Source organism: Curcuma longa, chromosome 13 (genome assembly GCF_044706935.1).
Source record: "Curcuma longa cultivar G26 ecotype Majalengka, Jawa Barat chromosome 13, ITB_CL_G26_1.1, whole genome shotgun sequence".
Lineage (NCBI taxonomy): Eukaryota > Viridiplantae > Streptophyta > Magnoliopsida > Zingiberales > Zingiberaceae > Curcuma > Curcuma longa.
This window is the reverse complement of record NC_133873.1, coordinates 7390940-7407729: the sequence shown is the minus strand read 5'-3', so window position 1 is coordinate 7407729 and position 16790 is coordinate 7390940. Positions and strand designations below refer to the sequence as shown.

The following is a 16790-nucleotide window of genomic DNA, read 5'->3' as shown; positions in this document are numbered from 1 at the left end:
TAACATGATAGAAAAATGCTACACTTGTTGCAAACTATGTTAATCAAGCTGAATTTTTTTAATTAATATTTTAATAATTTTAATTAAAAATAGAGCAAATCTTAATTAATATTAAATTAATTTTAATCAAAACTCTAATATATATATATATATATATTTGTCAAAATTATTATAATAATATTAAAATAAATAGTTTGTCGAAATTTAGATCGAGCAATTACATGACTGTGGAAAGAATTATTTTTAAATTTATTTTAATCCTACTTATGGCAGGATTTGAAAAAAATGAAAATACGGATGGCCATTTTGAATTTTTACGTAATAATAAGCCTTACACTTCGCCTAACTATGTTAATCAAGTTGAATTTTTTTAATTAATATTAAAAAATTTAATTAAAAATAGAGTAAATCTTAATTAATATTAAATTAATTTTTAATCAAAACTCTAATATATATATATATATATTTGTCAAAATTATTATAATAATATTAAAATAAATAATTTGTCGAAATTTAGATCGAGCAATTATATGACTGTGGAAAGAATTATTTTTAAATTTATTTTAATCCTACTTATGGCAGGATTTGAAAAAAATGAAAATACGGATGGCCATTTTGAATTTTTACGTAAATAATAAGCCTTACTCTTCGCCTTCTTCCTGGTTCCATCGCTCGATGCGCCACCGCCCATTTCTATTTCTAACGCGAAGAGCAACCAAATCGAGCGAGATCGATTCCATTTCTCCGAGATCGTTCTCACCGAAGATCCCTCCTCCTCGGCCTCTTCGCTCTCGAATCGAACCTCTCGTCGCGGATCTGCTTCCTCTCCGGCAACCGAGGCTCCGCTCGAATCTGTGCTTCGTTCGGCCGGAATGGAGCTAATCTATTTGGATAGCGGCGTCGGCTGCCCGGCGCCGAACAATCTCTTTCTGGTCATCGTCTTCGCATTCGGATCGTTCCTGGCTCGCCTCTTGCTCGACCGCTTAGTCTACAAGGTTCGGATCTTTCGTTGTCTTCTATTTTCGCCTGCGCATTTGGTCGGTGATCTCTCGTTCATCGCGTGTCGAATGGCCGTCGGGTTTTCGATCAGGCAATCAATAAAATGGTAAAACAAAGCAAGGCGGAAGAACTAGTCATATTAACAGGAGTCGATTCCAAGTATCAGAAATTGCTCGCTTTAGGGATTAATCTTGATTTTTGTTTTGGCTTACATATAACCGTATCAAGGAACTTTCTAGGATGGATTTACAGCCACGAGGTTAATCTATGAGTTTTTGGTTACTACGAAATGATCTCACCTGAAGCGGAGTAGTTAAGTGGCTCCTTCTTTTGCTTGAAGTATCTGCATTTCATGGAAACCGATAAGTTTTAGCTCACTTTTTTTTTATTCAATCTAATGATACGAACATTTCCAAAATACTAGTCATTCATCTGACATAAAAATGTTCACAGAGCGTTCTGCAAATTGTGCTATGAGTTTGAATGTAGTGGTTCCCCTAATTGTGTGAGAATTTATCGGATGATGAAATTTTTCTATCAATTTGATTATGGCTAAGCACTTCCGATGATGAACTCTTTATAAATTAGCTATGGAAATATTTATTTTCGTTGACTATTCTGTCATTTTTTTCGCTTATAACATCTTATTTACACTTCACACTAGGTCTTTACTTGATTTTATACACAAATCGCTTTTTTCTTTTTATCAAGCTACAGTTAAAATATGTTTGTAGGTTCAAAAACTCACAAGTATATTTGTTTATTTTCAGCCTTGTTCTATGAAATTATTAAGATATAAAGCTGTTCCTATGGTGAACGATGAAGCTAAATGGACAAAAATTGTAAAGTCTTGCGAGTCAATGTGGAAGCTGACATATTATGCTAGTGTTCAAATATGGGTAATTTCAATTATCAAGCAGGAGCCTTGGTCATTAAATACAAAGGAATACTTCAAAGGGTGGCCAAATCAAGAATTGAAGTGAGTGCATAATGATGAACATGTTCATTCAAGCATGTTTGCTTCACATGCTATTCTTGATTCTTATCTAGATGTTGGTTAGACTAGTTAGCCTGGGTGCATTTTAACATAAGCTATTTGGTTCGATTGAGTGAACTATTTACTTTGGCACAAGCATTTTGGGACCAATGGTTGGACCTATTTAGAAGATTAGTTCTCTCATCTGGGTGTATTGGAATAATTATACAAAGTGTATAATTTTCACAATTTCTTTGTTAGTATACTACATATTCTCACAATATTTTGCAGCATGAAGTTATACCATGAAAGTTAATAGTCTATGGAAGTCTTCCAACTTCTTTTATTGTCGACTAATAAAAGTTATGCTTAGTCTGAAATGAAGTGGGATCAGCTTCTCGTTTGCAGCTGCCTATAAGTAATTCATGTTTTTATGATTTTCCATTGTTCATTTTATGCAAGTTTTATTGACTCTTTTATACCTAGATCACATGCAAAAAACAAACAAAGACAGCCATCTCAAACATAATGTACTAATGTCTAAGACATTGATATATTAAACTTCTTGGCTCAACCTTGCATGACCTTAACATGATTTATCAGTCTGATCTCAGATTACTTGCTCTTGCAACTAAAATTTGATCTTTCTTAAACCTTTTATGTCAGGTCTTCTTTGATGCTGTTCTACATGTGCCAATGTGGATTTTACATTTATAGTATTGTTGCTCTCGTTGCCTGGGAAACTCGTAGAAAAGATTTTTCAATAATGATGTCTCATCACATAATAACCTCAATTTTGATTGGGTTTTCCTACATTACCAGGTACGTGAAAGGAGGCTTATGACCTTGATGTTATGCATTACTACTAATGATATTATCCATTATTACTAATTACATTGTTATACATCAAAATCTGGTATTATTGATGGTATAGGTGTGCAGTTATATGATAACACGTTCGTTTTGTTCAGTAAAAGAGATCAAAGCATCCAATTGTCAATAAATCAAATCTCTTGACATATTAACATATCCACTGGTTAATAGGGGAACTTGGGAATAAGACTCTTGTTTCTATTCAGGTTTCCGAAGGTTCTGTTGTTTGCTGTCTCTTTCCTTAATATATGCATGTACTAGTTCAATGCTAGTCAACTTTTGTAGATAATGATTGCTAGCCATGCCCATCTACTTGTTTTTCTGATCCTTGACTGAAGCAAACTTAAATGACAAATATTAAAAGATTTATCATTCATTGTTCTTCTAAATATTTACATTTCGCCAACTCTACCACCATGGTGACGGTGGATTCCATACATAATTTTCTGTTAGTTTGTATTTGATTCCAATATAAATATATGTAGTTCACTTATTTTTAACTAAAATTTGAGTTGGATCAGGTTTTATATCAAAACCCGAAATCCAGCCTAGGAAAACCCATGTTTTGGGACAAGTTGGGTTGTTTTGAGCTACTCCTGTCCTGATAATAGCTAGCGTCCGCATGCTGTTTTTCCTTGAAAATTGAGAACTGAGAATTCTTCTTTGTTTTGTGAGAGCCGAATAGTTTCACACACTTTTTTCTTTGACTCTGGCTATTTTAATTGCAGTAATACAGAAACTAAGAATCAACTTTTGCAGGTTTTTCCGTATTGGAACTATAATTCTTGCTCTTCATGATACGAGCGATGTGTTTATGGAGTTAGCTAAGTTGTTCAAGTATTCGGGAATGGAAATGGCAGCTAGCTTTTTCTTTGGACTTTTTGCTATCTCATGGTTTCTTCTGAGATTAATATACTTTCCCTTCTGGATAATCAAGTCCTCAAGGTTGTCTGCAGCACCAAGTTTGTTTGTTTTTTTTTGTTTCTTTTTCATTTCACAATCTCCATCTTTGTTTGTGCTGATTATTGTTACGGTTCCATTTTCAGCTACGAGAGTTTCGAATTCTTGTCATGGATGAACCAATTCCCTACCGCTTTGTATTACACATTCAACACAATGCTCATTACCCTACTCATCTTCCACGCCTACTGGTGGAAACTAATATTTGCAATGATTCTGAAACAGATGAGCAACAAAGGTCAAGTGGGAGAGGACATTCGATCAGGTGATATCGCTCTCTTTTCTCATTTTCTATCCCTGAACAACATAGAAAAACACATTCATTTTCATTGAGAGTTTGTTTCATCAATATGTTATTCATTTGTCGATCTACTCGTACATAGTCTACGTACTAACGCCCGTTCAATCGAAGTGCAGATTCGGAAGATGAAGGATGAAGTCTAAACTGTCCTGACCTAGCAATTAAGACAAAAAAAAGAGAGGTGAATTTCTAACCCAGCAAACTAAGTGCAGATAAAATAGCCTCAAATTCGAATGTTGCGATAGGAAGCACAATTCTGTTTTATTCATATGGAAGATTCTTCTTAGTTGCTTTGTTATATTTCCCTCTTCTCCGGTTTGCACAGTCGCATTCCATTTCGGTTTTCTTCTATACAGAAAGATTTGTTACTCCAAAACAAGTTGTAGGCTTCTCTGCCATTATCCCAAGAACACACTGATTTTGAGTTCATGCCCTTACACAAATTTTTCTCTACTTGATGTCCAAGTAAAGCTAAACTGATCTTGTACATCTATGATGTTGATGCAAGTTTTTTTGATGATGTTGTTTAATAACAGTCACGAACAGTGACAAATTTATCGAATTGAAGTGGTGCAACAAATGAGTTCCACTTTCATAACTTGATTTGAGTTGATATGTATGAAGTTCCCGTCAAAACGAGATTTCTAAAAAGTATAAAATCATTTTGTAGTATTGTTAGAGGTTATTTTTACAAGTTGGATTCGTGAGTATATCGTTTATGTCATTTAAAAAACTGAATTCAAATTCATCAATTAATAACTAAAATTTTCAGCTTAAATTGTTTTATTTTATCTATTTCTATTCGGTAAAAGGTGGAATCCGCCACCCAGCGGCTCCATGATCATCTGTGAGGAAGTAAATCGAGAAATTGCAGTTAATCACGACGGAGAAGGGTATTTTTCGGTTTCGTCGAAATTTGAACCCTTGCCCTGTCTGCTCCGTCATAATAAACTAATTATGTCTCGGGGGTTTTCAATTTGTATTGGGTAAATTTTTTATAGTGATCGACTTCACCGTCAAAACGGCTCCATATTAGAAAACTCCCTAAGGGAATTTTTTAGAGGCACGATACTACTATATTGATAAGAGCCTATTGCTGAAACAATATCTCAGCTAATAAATACATGTTGCTAAGATGATTCGAATCGAAACAACACTTTAGTCAACAAAGACATATTGCTAAGAGAACTCAAATCCAGAATCTAAGTAATACACGTTTTCATGCTTACTATTTAGGATAAGATATTTCGATTATTTTTATCTATTTCTGGGTAACAGAGAAGAATGCCGGTTCAATTCAATTTGGTTCGGCCTACCGGTTCAATCCATTTTTTTTAATTTAAAAAGCTCCTTTATCCTCTCTCTTCAAAAAATGGTCTAATCGTCGGTCCCTTTCTCATCCTCGCCCAATCCAGCGATCTGCCATTCAGCACCGCCGCGAGGTCCGGCGATCTTTTCTCATTAGAACTGGAGAGGATTGAATGCGCTGCAGGTGCGTCGACTCCCTGAATCTCAGATTTTGCTCTCGAACATATTGTCTGTCGATGGATTTGTACTTTTTGTTTTCAGATGTAGAGTATTTTTTTAGTTTTATTGTGTGATATTGTTGCGAATCTAGATCTGTTGATGAGTATGTTTGTGTTCGTCGCCATGGAATACTTTGTATACTGTATGAAGGTATACCAACTCGATCGATCGAGGTCCGTGCTTGTGCCAGGCTAAGCAGAGCCCCGCAGGCGGCCGGCGAACTGCCGCTCGACCTGGGCCGGTCCATTTAAGAGCTCTCTGTGCACTAGACCCACCTCAGATTGCTGCCTCTTCCGCTTCTTCATCGACGCGGAAAGCAAGTGTTCTCCTCCGCCGCCGCTCGAGCTTCTTGGAGAAGCCTTCCGCCGTGTTCTACGCCTTAATCTGTATGTTTCTTTTGCTGATTTCTCTAATTTTTGCCTATTTTTTGAATGGTTCTGATGTCTCTTTGATCTTTCTCCCCTTATCTTTTTGTCCTATGAGACTTTGCGTGAAATCTGGGCAAAAACAGGGAGATCTTTAGCGAAATATTGTTTGGGATGTGGCAATCCAATTGATTTGATACTTTTTCTTGCTAGCAATGGCCGCTAGGTTGGAATGGCTGCACAACAAGAGATGTGGCCATCTGACTTACGAGCGGATGATCAAGGTGATACTGACAGACAGAGAAGAGGATGGAGGATTTTGAGGTGTTGTTAAGGCCTGCACAACAAGAGAGGAGAGGGTGAAAATGGAAGCTAGGAATGTCGCTCAACCGCTCCGATGTTCAAGTTAGCTCTTTTATTGAAAAGGGAGAGGAGGGTAAAGCTATCAATGAGTGTGTGTGGGTGTGCGTACCTGTCTCCGCGAGATGGAGACGAAATATATAGAGGTCAGTGAGATAATAATGAAAACCTGTCTTATTTTAATTAAGGAGAATATCCCTGAGTGAAGATTCTATCAGGGGAGATGTCCTATATAGATAAGGAGAACGTCCCATCACTGCCACAGTAGTGAAAAGTCATATCATTCATCTCGATACGATATCACATTGCACTATCATGTTGCATTAATGGGGAATAAGTTAACCACCTTATCACATGATTGTCTGTGTCCTTTTGGCGGCAACCTGCCTAACTGACTAGGGGAAATGATCGGAGCGGAATCGGTTGAGCGTTAAGTAGGGCACCGAGGGAGTGGAGCATGGTCGGCTGAGGGAGCTCGAGTTGAGGTCGACTAGGGGCCGAGACGGAATATGACCGAGAGGAGCCTAGGTGGAGTAGACTTGGAGGAGTAGCTCGAAGTCGGGTGTGGAATCGGAGTTAAACCTTGAGAGAGGGGTTGGGTGTGAGATTTTGAACTGGGCCTAATGCTATGTTGGGTATTTGACCCCACTGAGCTGCCTGTCGAGTCGCGCTTGTGCACTTGAGTTGAGCGGACTACTGAGCCGGGGTGGCCGAGTGCTCGGTGTGGGATCAAGCCAACCAACCCTGGAATCATGTTTTCTATCTGTTGTGTCATCTTTTTTGATCAGATCTTGACTTTCTGAATCAGTTCATACTGACCTATGCAGTCCAATAACAGCTGATTTGATTTTTGAGGGCATATTATGATCTAGTTTAATTCTTCCGTAAAAATCTTCAAATGATATCAAAACATCGTAAAAATTTTGTTTTGAGAGCTTATTATTCAAATGAACTAGTTTATGCTTTCTTGTGTATTTGGCATCATTCACAATTTTTGTTTGAAGAATGTTCTAATATCATATTGAAGAACTTCCTCTCTTCTATTTTATTGTCACTGAGTCTATTTTAATCTGCAGGTTCCTCTCCATCGATCCATCTGACAATTTTTATTTCACACAAAATATTCATACATGGTTTCTTCATCCTTGAATCTATATATTTTGAAGGAGTGCCTGACCTCTGCAATAAGAATGATGATTTTTTGAACTGCCTCAATATTCATCCAAGTAAGTGTTGAATTACATGCTAGTCATTTCCTTTCCATTGCACTACATAACAAGTTTGCTTTATTATGTACAGTAGGTCCTTAATAATATATATATATACACACGAGATTGATATCCTACGCACTTTTTTTGTGCCTCGTCCATGATAGAATATTCCGGGCGCCCGAAATAGTGTATAGTGCCATTTTTAAAAAAAAATTTTTTATTTTTTTTGTGGCTTATGGTTAAACCATTTAAAATTTTCTCTTTAAAGTTTAGGAGTTGAGATTATAGTATTGAGCACAAAAAAATTTTAAAATAAAAAAAAATTAATTGCTCATGGGGGTGCTCGAGTTGTTATTCCACATTTCTTATCTAGCACACTTCCATGAGCAATTAAATTTTTTCATTTTAAATTTTTTATATTTAATATTATAATTCAACTTTAAATTCTAAAGGGAAAAATCTTAAATAATGGCTTAATCATAAGTAAAAAAAAAAAATTAAAAAATTAAAAAAATAAAAATGACACTGTACACTATTCCACAGCACTTGAAATAGTTTGCGGGAGTTTGGAATATTCTATTGTGGACGATCACGCAAAAGAAGACAGGTAGGATATCAGTTCTCTCTCTTATAGATAAAAGGATTTGATATGTTGCACATTTTATACTGTACAAATTTTTATTTTAAGATTTAGGTTTACAGTCACACAAAAGAAGACAGGTAGGGTATTAGTTCTCTCTTATATATATAAAAGGATTTGATATGTTGCACATCTTATGTACAAATTTTTATTTTAAGATTTAGAGTTTATGAATATAGTGTTTAAAGTTTAGGGTATAATATTTAAGTTAAATGAAGTGAAAAGTTTATACTAGTTACTCACGGGATGTGCAACATATTATATATATATATATATATATATATATATATATATATATATATATATATATATATATATATATATATATATATATATATATATTTGCTTTCATTGGTAACTATTATAATGTTATTTTTTATTTCTAACGTTATTGTAGCAATTGCAACGTGTAAAAGTTATTTTATAATTATTACAACGTGTAATACCTAATACAATACTATTGTAGTGTTGTAATAATAATTGTTTTAAATTGTTTTGATTAATTTAAAATAATTTTGATAAAGTTTAAATAATTTTGACTAAATTAGTAAAAAGTATTTTGATATAATAGTATTTAGAATTTTGAATTTAGAATTCAAAATTTTAGAATTTAATATTTAACAATAAGTATGTAGTAGTTATCCATAGTTGCTATAACGTTTAGTAATTATTCGGTATTGATATAATATGAAAAATCATGTATTTTATTTTAATCAAATTAAATAATAAATTTAAATTTTAAATACATTATAACATGTAGCTCTCTATAGTGATACAATAAGCTTGGAGTAAAATGTATTTTAGAGATACAAAATGAGTGTTATTCTTGTAACGTGTAGAATTATTCGATAACTGATATAATATGAAAAATCATGTATTTTATTTTAATCAAATTAAATAGAAAATTTTAAATAATACAATAACTATACGAATAAGATGTGTTTTATGGATAAAAAAATGATAAATCTCCGTTAGTCCCATTGAATATCTCTGGAGGTGAGCGGTTCGGTCCTATGGAAGTTTTCCACTGACCATCAGGATAAATTGGGAAGTGCTGTCAGCGGTCAGTCCAGACGTCCAGCAATCTTTGATTGCGCTCCTCATTTAGAGAAAAAATTTTACAAATACGCCGTAGTTGGAGATTGAACCGTAAGTGCTTGGGTGATAACCTAGATGTCTTACCGCGGTACTATTACCTTGGGAACGTATTTTAGAGATACAATATGAGTGCTATTCGTGTAGTAATTATTCTATAATATGAAAGATCATGTATTTTACTTTGATCAAATTAAATAATAAATCTTAAACATATTATAGTAATTAGCTGCTATAGGAATCAGTAACGTTCAATAAGATGTACGATAAAGAGTTCATCAACGGAAAGGAGGAAAGGAAAAGAGAGAAGCGCTTGAAAAAAAAATAAAAGTTAATTAATGTAATATATATTATTTTATTTAAGAGAAAAAATAAAAATTAAATATATAAAAATATAAAAATATAAAAATATAAAAATATTTTTTAAAAAAAATAAGTTACATGTGAAAAAATAGATATAGTTCATTAAATCTATTAATGTAAATTAAAAAAAAAAATTAATCAGTATTGTATGTATAAGTGGGATATAAAAGGTTTAAAAAAGGCAATGCATAGTCTTTGAATAAGTTTTTGTTTTTAGAGGAAGAAAAGAAGAAAATTATGATTATTTATTTTTATCCTTTTGAATCTTGTTAAAAAAAATGATAAATCTCAGTTAGTCGCATTGACTTAATCTCTGGGGGTGATCGGTTCGGTCCTACGAAAATTTCTTACCGACCATCAGGGTAAATCGGGAAGCGTGGTCAATCCAGATGTTCAACATCCTTTGATTGGGCTCCCCATTTAGAGGAAAATTCCTGCAAATACGTCGTAGCTGGGGATCGAATAAGCGTGGCCAACCTAGATGTCCAGCATCCTTTGATTGGGTTCCCCTCCATTTGGAGGAAAATTCCTACAAATACGTCGTAGTTGGGGATCGAACCGCGGGTGCCTGGGTGACAACTTGGATGTCCTACCGGCACCATTGCCCCGGAGACTTAAATTTTGTCCTCAAAGAAATATATGGTGAGGGTTGATGTTGACATCCTAAAATATGAGTAATTTAATTAGATCCTGAATGGGAACGGTGCACGTTGTATGAGAAGCAACTACATGAAGACGAAATAGTTAAATAGATAAATAAATTTAAAAATTAATATTTTAAAATAAAGATAAAAATAAAATAAAATATTTTTATTTTTTTCCTTCTTATATTCTAAATAGAGACTCAAAAAAGACTCAAAATCTTGCTTTCTTCCTTCACCTCCTCCCAAAATAATTGTTACCGTATATACATGGACTCTTTCTCTCTCTCTCTCTCTCTCTCTCTCTCTCTGAGTGAAAGAAACAAAATAGAAGGACAAGTTTGAGGGGGATGGATCGTTCGTAGTAAACGACGACTACACTGCAAAATTCATGGCCCTAGCTCGATGGAAGAACTGCTCCCTCGCCGCCGCCCGCACGCTCTTCAAGTATTCCGCGATCGCCACGCGTCCCTCCCTCAGCGCCTCGTCCAGCGCGTACATCACGTCGTCCGCCGCCATGTCCGCCGCCGCGCACTCCAACGCCCTCCTCGACTGCGCGTCCGCCGCCACCATCACCTCCTCGATGTTCTTCTCTTCCGGCCTCGCCGACGGCGGCCGCCAGCTCGACAGCACGTCGATGTTCATGCGCACCATCTGCAGCTGCTGCTCGAGCAGCTCCAACTCCGCCTCCAGCTCCCGCGACCCCCGGCGGAGCTCCTCCCGCCGCCGCCTCAGCAGCGCCTGCGTGGCTAGCGCCGACTCTGTTTCCGCGGCGGTGCGCTGTTGCATGTCCTCGAGGTCACGCAGAGCTTTTTTCGCGACGTCGGCGGCGAGATCGCGGGGGGAGGCGGCGAATGGGGGGTCTTGGGAGAAGAGGCGGGCGAGGGAGCCGGCGAGGTCGACGAGGTTGTGGTAGGGGAAGAGCCACGCGCGGAGGTAAGGGACGGAGACGGCGCCGCAGGAGTCCACCAGCGGGTGGCGGCGCTTGACGGCGGTGCCGGGCGGGAAGGTGAGGAAGACGGCCGGCGGCGCGCAGGGGTAGGCTTCGAGGAGCCACATGGTGACGTGGATGCCGGCGGCGGCGGCAGAGGAGGCGGCGGCGAGGGGGAGAGAGCCCTCGGCGCGGAGGAGGAAGGCGGCGCGGCCGTCGTTGTGGGTGAAGGAGCCGGAGGCGAGGCCGAGGGAGGGGAAGGCGTGGGCGAGGGCGGCGAGGTGGTGGTGGATGGTCCACCGGGCGTCGTCGGCGTAGGGAAGGGCGGCGGGGCCGCGGTGGGAGAGGGCCGCGGTGAGGAACTGGTGCACCGCCGGCGACGCCGGCGGCCACTGCGGAGTACTGGTGGCCATGGACCGATCGATCGAGCTACGCGTGAAGATCTTTATTAACGACGAGTAGTTTGTCGCGACGGAAGAAATAAAGCGGCGAGGGAGCCAACGGACGGAGACCTCGAGCAAAAAGTCAAAAGCTTGGTCGAGAAAGAGTGAACAATTTCTCGCCGTCTCCATGGAAGTTTCTTGTGTTGCGTCTGGCGAAGGGAACGGCACGGTGACGGACACTCATTTATTATTCAAACAAAAACAAAAACGCGTTGACCTCGCTTTCTTAATAAATAAAATAAAATAATATAAAAAGAAATAATCATAGCATTGCTATGAAGGATTAGGGGTGTAAACGAGCCAAGTTGCTCATGAGCTATTCGAGTCTCGACTCGAAAAAAAGTTCGTTTGAGTTCGTTCGATTAAGTTAACGAGCCGAGCTCGAGCCTGATTTCGAGCTCGAAAATATTATCGAACCGAGCTCGAGCTTAACAGTATTTGGTTCGTGAGCTCGTGAACATGTTCATTTAAAAGCTCACGAACGTGTTGGCGAACATGTTCGTTTAAAGGCTCACGAACGTGTTTATTAAGAGATTCGCGAATATATATATATTACATGAATTATAAATATTATATATTAACGAGCCAAGCTCGAACTAAGCTTGTTTAACTTTTAAACGAACTATTTTCGAACCAAGCTTGAACTAAATTCGTTTAACTTTAAAATGAGCCTTTTTCGAACCGAGCTCGAGTCGTTCGCGAACTATTTAATTTCATTACGAGCCGAGTTCGAGTTTAAGAATTAAAACTCGAATCGAACTCGAGCTAGGAAAAACGAATCAAGCTCGAGCTTGAGCCTCTTACTGTTCGATTCGGCTCAGTTTGATTACACGATAACCCGCGCATTCGTCTAATTATTAATTCATTTTTTAATCAATAATTAATTTTAAGTATCAATCAATATTACTAAGGTGATAAGAACAACATAATTATGATTGTGATGTTGATTTTTAAAAATTCTTACCAAAGTAGTATTATATATCTTAATCGAGTATTAGGGTTAGGTATGAGTTATTTTATTAGACTCACCTCCGTATTAAAATTCAAAAATCTCCATTCTCATTTATCCGATTATTTAATCGAATTTAAAAATTCTTTTGTATTCTTCTTTATTCGGGTTGAGTATTGGATTCTCTAACGGGTTTGGAGGAAATTATTATCACTATTAAGCATTTAACTTGTATAATGTATTAACTATGAAACATCTGTAATAAAAAATAATTAAAATTTTGTATAATTTTAATTTATTTGTATTAGGGATGATAGTTTCCTTCGAACTCGATAGAGAATTCAATATTGAACTTGAATAAATGAGGATATAAAAGAATTGTTTTAGACCTGATTAAATAATAGAGTAATCAAGTATAAGGATTTTCACATTCAAATATAGGAGCAGGTTTGATATGGAAGCGGATCTGATAGAATTCTAATAGTATATATATATATATATATATATATATATATATATATATATATATATATATATATATATATATATATATATATATGAGCATTTAATTTTTGTTACTGAATACTATAACTCAATCCCTAAATCCTAAAGACAAAATCCTAAATGGCTTAACCACAAATTAAAAAAAATAAACAAAACAAGAAAAATAAAAAAAATCTTGTTGACGCGCAATCGCACATTGTGCGCCATACAGGAGATCACTTTCGTGTGTATACACACACACACAAAATGATATGTTGTGTGCCTCTCGTGCGTGTAGCGTCCGTGACTGAGTGCACGTCAGGACACTTGGAAATGATCTGGGAAAGAGCTTAAAGCATGTTGTTTGAGGATAACATTATAGCCAGATGACATGTCGACCACAATAAATATCATGGTATGGGGATCTGCCTTGAGGATTCTTCTCCCAATGATATCGGAAGGCTGATTTGCCCTAGTGGTTCCACTTCGTGTCCCATGAATCCAAACAGGATTGTAGAGATAAGTTGTAGCTCATGTCGATCTATTTGCATCTGGTCAAACGTTGTCTTGAAAAATACATTTACAGAGCTTTCAGTGTCGATGAAGACTCCCGCAATATTATAGCTGGTGATGACGACCTGTATCACTAATGCATCTTCATTGGATGTGTCAATCCCCTCCAGATCAAGAGAACCAAAGATCCCAACTCTACCTTAGATTTGACACTAATACCATAACTTTCGAGCCTTTGGGTGTGAATCTTGCATGTGAATCTCCATCAGTTGAATCTCCTGTTATCATGTTAATGTATCCTCGGTGTGGAGGATCTCCTTTGATATTATTGGCACCAGTAGTAGGGTGATGCCAGACTGACTCTCGGGATCAAGATCTTCTTCGAGGAGGCGTATTCCTTTGCTAACAGGCTTGTCGGCGTGGCGACTCTCTTTGAGTGTTGACTTAGGGTTTCACATTCCCACCCCCGAGGGTAGCGAATGGGAGACTGTTGAGCTAGTTTCAGAGGTGATCTCCAAGTGGGCAGACATTCTATTATCTGACGGATCTCATGCGCATACTACCAACATTCATGGGTGAAGTGTCTGCGAGAGCGATGAATACAATATCGCTCCCTCCTATTTGACCTATATGATACTAAGTCGAGAATCGGGGCTATCTCCACAGCTTGTACTGTTCGCATCCTGACTGTGACAAAGCATATTGATAACAGACTGCTTCTTTGTGTAGAATAAGCGAACGGGGAGTCTTTCGCTTTGGTCAGATAGGCATAACTACCGGCGCTAAGACTTTTTTCCTTCTTGTAGCTTGAGCTTCTTCCATGTTAATATGTTTCGAAGTGTGACTCAGAAGGAGATGGAAAGTCGTTGGGGGATCCATCATCAAGGATCGGAAAAGATCTTCATCGTGCAGTACTTAAGAGAAAGCGCTAATGAGTACATCCAAAGTAGCCGAAGGCACATTCATAAACATCTTGTTGAATCAGTAGATGTAATCCTTCAAACTTTTCCTAGCCGTTTCTTTCAGGGCGACTAGGTTGAGGGGAGCCTTATGGTACTGTTTGCTACTAGCAAAATATTATAGAAAAACGACCTTGAAGTTAGCAAAGGTGTGAATTGATGAAGATGATAATTGATCGAATCGTCAATGAGCAGAATCGGATAGAATCATTAAAAAAGACCCTACACTTGACACCATTCATATAGTGATGCAACATCATATTCTTCTCGATCGGCTCAAATGATCTCCAAGATTGAGGATATAGAATCCGACCATGTCATCAATATCTTATATAGGATTAAGGAATTGATGTTCAAATAATATTATAAATTTAAGATAATAGGAGATTACAAATATTTGTAACATTACTTAAAAGAATATATAAGACAATGTGATAATGATTTATATTTACTAATAAAAAATAATATCAAACTAAGTTTTAATTAAAATTAACTTAAATTTTTAGATAAAGTTTAAAAAAATAAAAAACGAAATTTTTTAAAGTAATTGTTTTTGTTGGTGGAGGAAATGGAACAGATGTCGAGAAACTAATAGCGTCGATGAGTTTTAGTTGACTTTGGATTGTTAGGTTGACTTTGCTTGGAAATCTATCCACGCAGATGTCGAGAATCTAATAGCGTCGATGAGTTTTAGTTGACTTTGGATTTGTTGGGGTTGACTTTGCTTGGAAATCTATCCACGCAACTGATATCGTGGATTTTGTCCGATCTGTCGCAAAAGCCGTAGTAGACAGGACCAAAATTTAGTTTTTTGTTATATTATATTAAAAATAACTTTAATGTATGAGAAAACATATTTACTTTTATCCAATTAACTTTAATGCATGATTAAAAATTGGAAACTGGAAATTAAAATAATGCTAATTTAGTCGGACAACGTTGACTTCATTTCCATATATTTACATTTTTTAATAAATAAATAAATAAAATGAATAAAAATTGTGAAAGCAAAATCAAATATATGTGCAATTATTAGGGAGAAAAACAATCTCTGATGCATTTTTGAAGACCAAAAATACACTGAAAAAAATGAGAGAAATATGGAAAATCCTCTCTTAAGGATTGATTAGTCCTACCTTAATCAACAATTTGCAATGAGTAATTAATTACAAGCCCTAATGACACCCCCAAGAAAAAATCTGCTTCTTCAGAGATTGTAGGTTCAATTTTCACTGATCTTGGAAGGCCTTTTCTTAGTCTGTCAAAAAGATAAAACAAATTGAAGTAAACAGTAAGCAAGAATGTTTCTTAAGCTTTATAGATCAAGGCAATGACCTGAAGAGAACAACTAAATGTTAAATTCGATGGATATTCACATATATTTTTAAAACGGTATGATATTATTCATTTTGAACCCAAACTTTGGACCCAAAACCTCATTATTTTATTTTTAAGATTTATCCAAAAGACTTTATACTAATATAGATATTTTCATCTTTATAACCTACAGGATCTTTTCCATAAATTTTTAATATGAGATTTTAATTGTATCCCAACAATCTACCCCTCAAATAAAGGACTACTGGGAGTCCCTTTTAGGGGTCTCAACGGACTCGCCCCTTAATAATCCTAACATATCTATCCCTTACTAGAAGTCCCCAATCATTCATTTGTGAGGGTCTCCACATGACACCACATAAACTATGCTCTGATACCACTGTTAAATCCGATGGAATCCACATATATCTCCAAAACGATATGATATTGTCCACTTTGAATCCAAACCCTCATGGTTTTATTTTTAGACTTTACCCAAAAGATCTCATACCAATATAAATATCTCCATCTTATAATCTCATAATGTTTTTCATGTATTTCTAATGTGAAATTTTAATTGTATCCCAACGTTAAAATCTTAATATAAACTCCAGCCTATACAAATCAAATCAGTAAAAACTACAAAACTCCTTAAAAGATTGAAGTAACAATCTTAAAAGTGCAGTGAAAGTATTTTCATGCTTAGTAAGATCAACTCATTAATATTCAAACTAAATGTTTAAGTCACAAAGCCCATTTCTAAGGGAAACAATCAAAGAAATAGTTTCTTTCTAAGAACACTTACATTTTGATTCAACTAAAATTGCCAAAATCAGAGCAGATCTTCTTGAACATGTTAAGAGTATGAAGTACTATGAAATAGA

At 36.4% G+C, this 16790-nt stretch overlaps 2 protein-coding genes across 2 annotated transcripts; one reads left to right on the top strand and one right to left on the bottom strand.

The window, feature by feature from the left end:
* The first annotated feature begins 695 nt into the window (after window positions 1-695).
* Window positions 696-4534, top strand: LOC141844532 (ASC1-like protein 3). Its single transcript, XM_074732564.1, has 6 exons — window positions 696-995; window positions 1770-1978; window positions 2642-2797; window positions 3608-3793; window positions 3895-4073; window positions 4226-4534. The coding sequence occupies exons 1-6, from the start codon at window positions 873-875 to the stop codon at window positions 4243-4245; spliced, it is 873 nt and encodes a 290-aa protein (XP_074588665.1). The 5' UTR covers window positions 696-872; the 3' UTR covers window positions 4246-4534.
* A 5962-nt stretch (window positions 4535-10496) lies between these two features.
* On the bottom strand, window positions 10497-11662 carry LOC141844523 (protein ELC-like). The gene has a single exon (XM_074732556.1). The coding sequence runs from the start codon at window positions 11653-11655 to the stop codon at window positions 10687-10689; it is 969 nt and encodes a 322-aa protein (XP_074588657.1). The 5' UTR covers window positions 11656-11662; the 3' UTR covers window positions 10497-10686.
* Between the last annotated feature and the right edge of the window lie 5128 nt (window positions 11663-16790).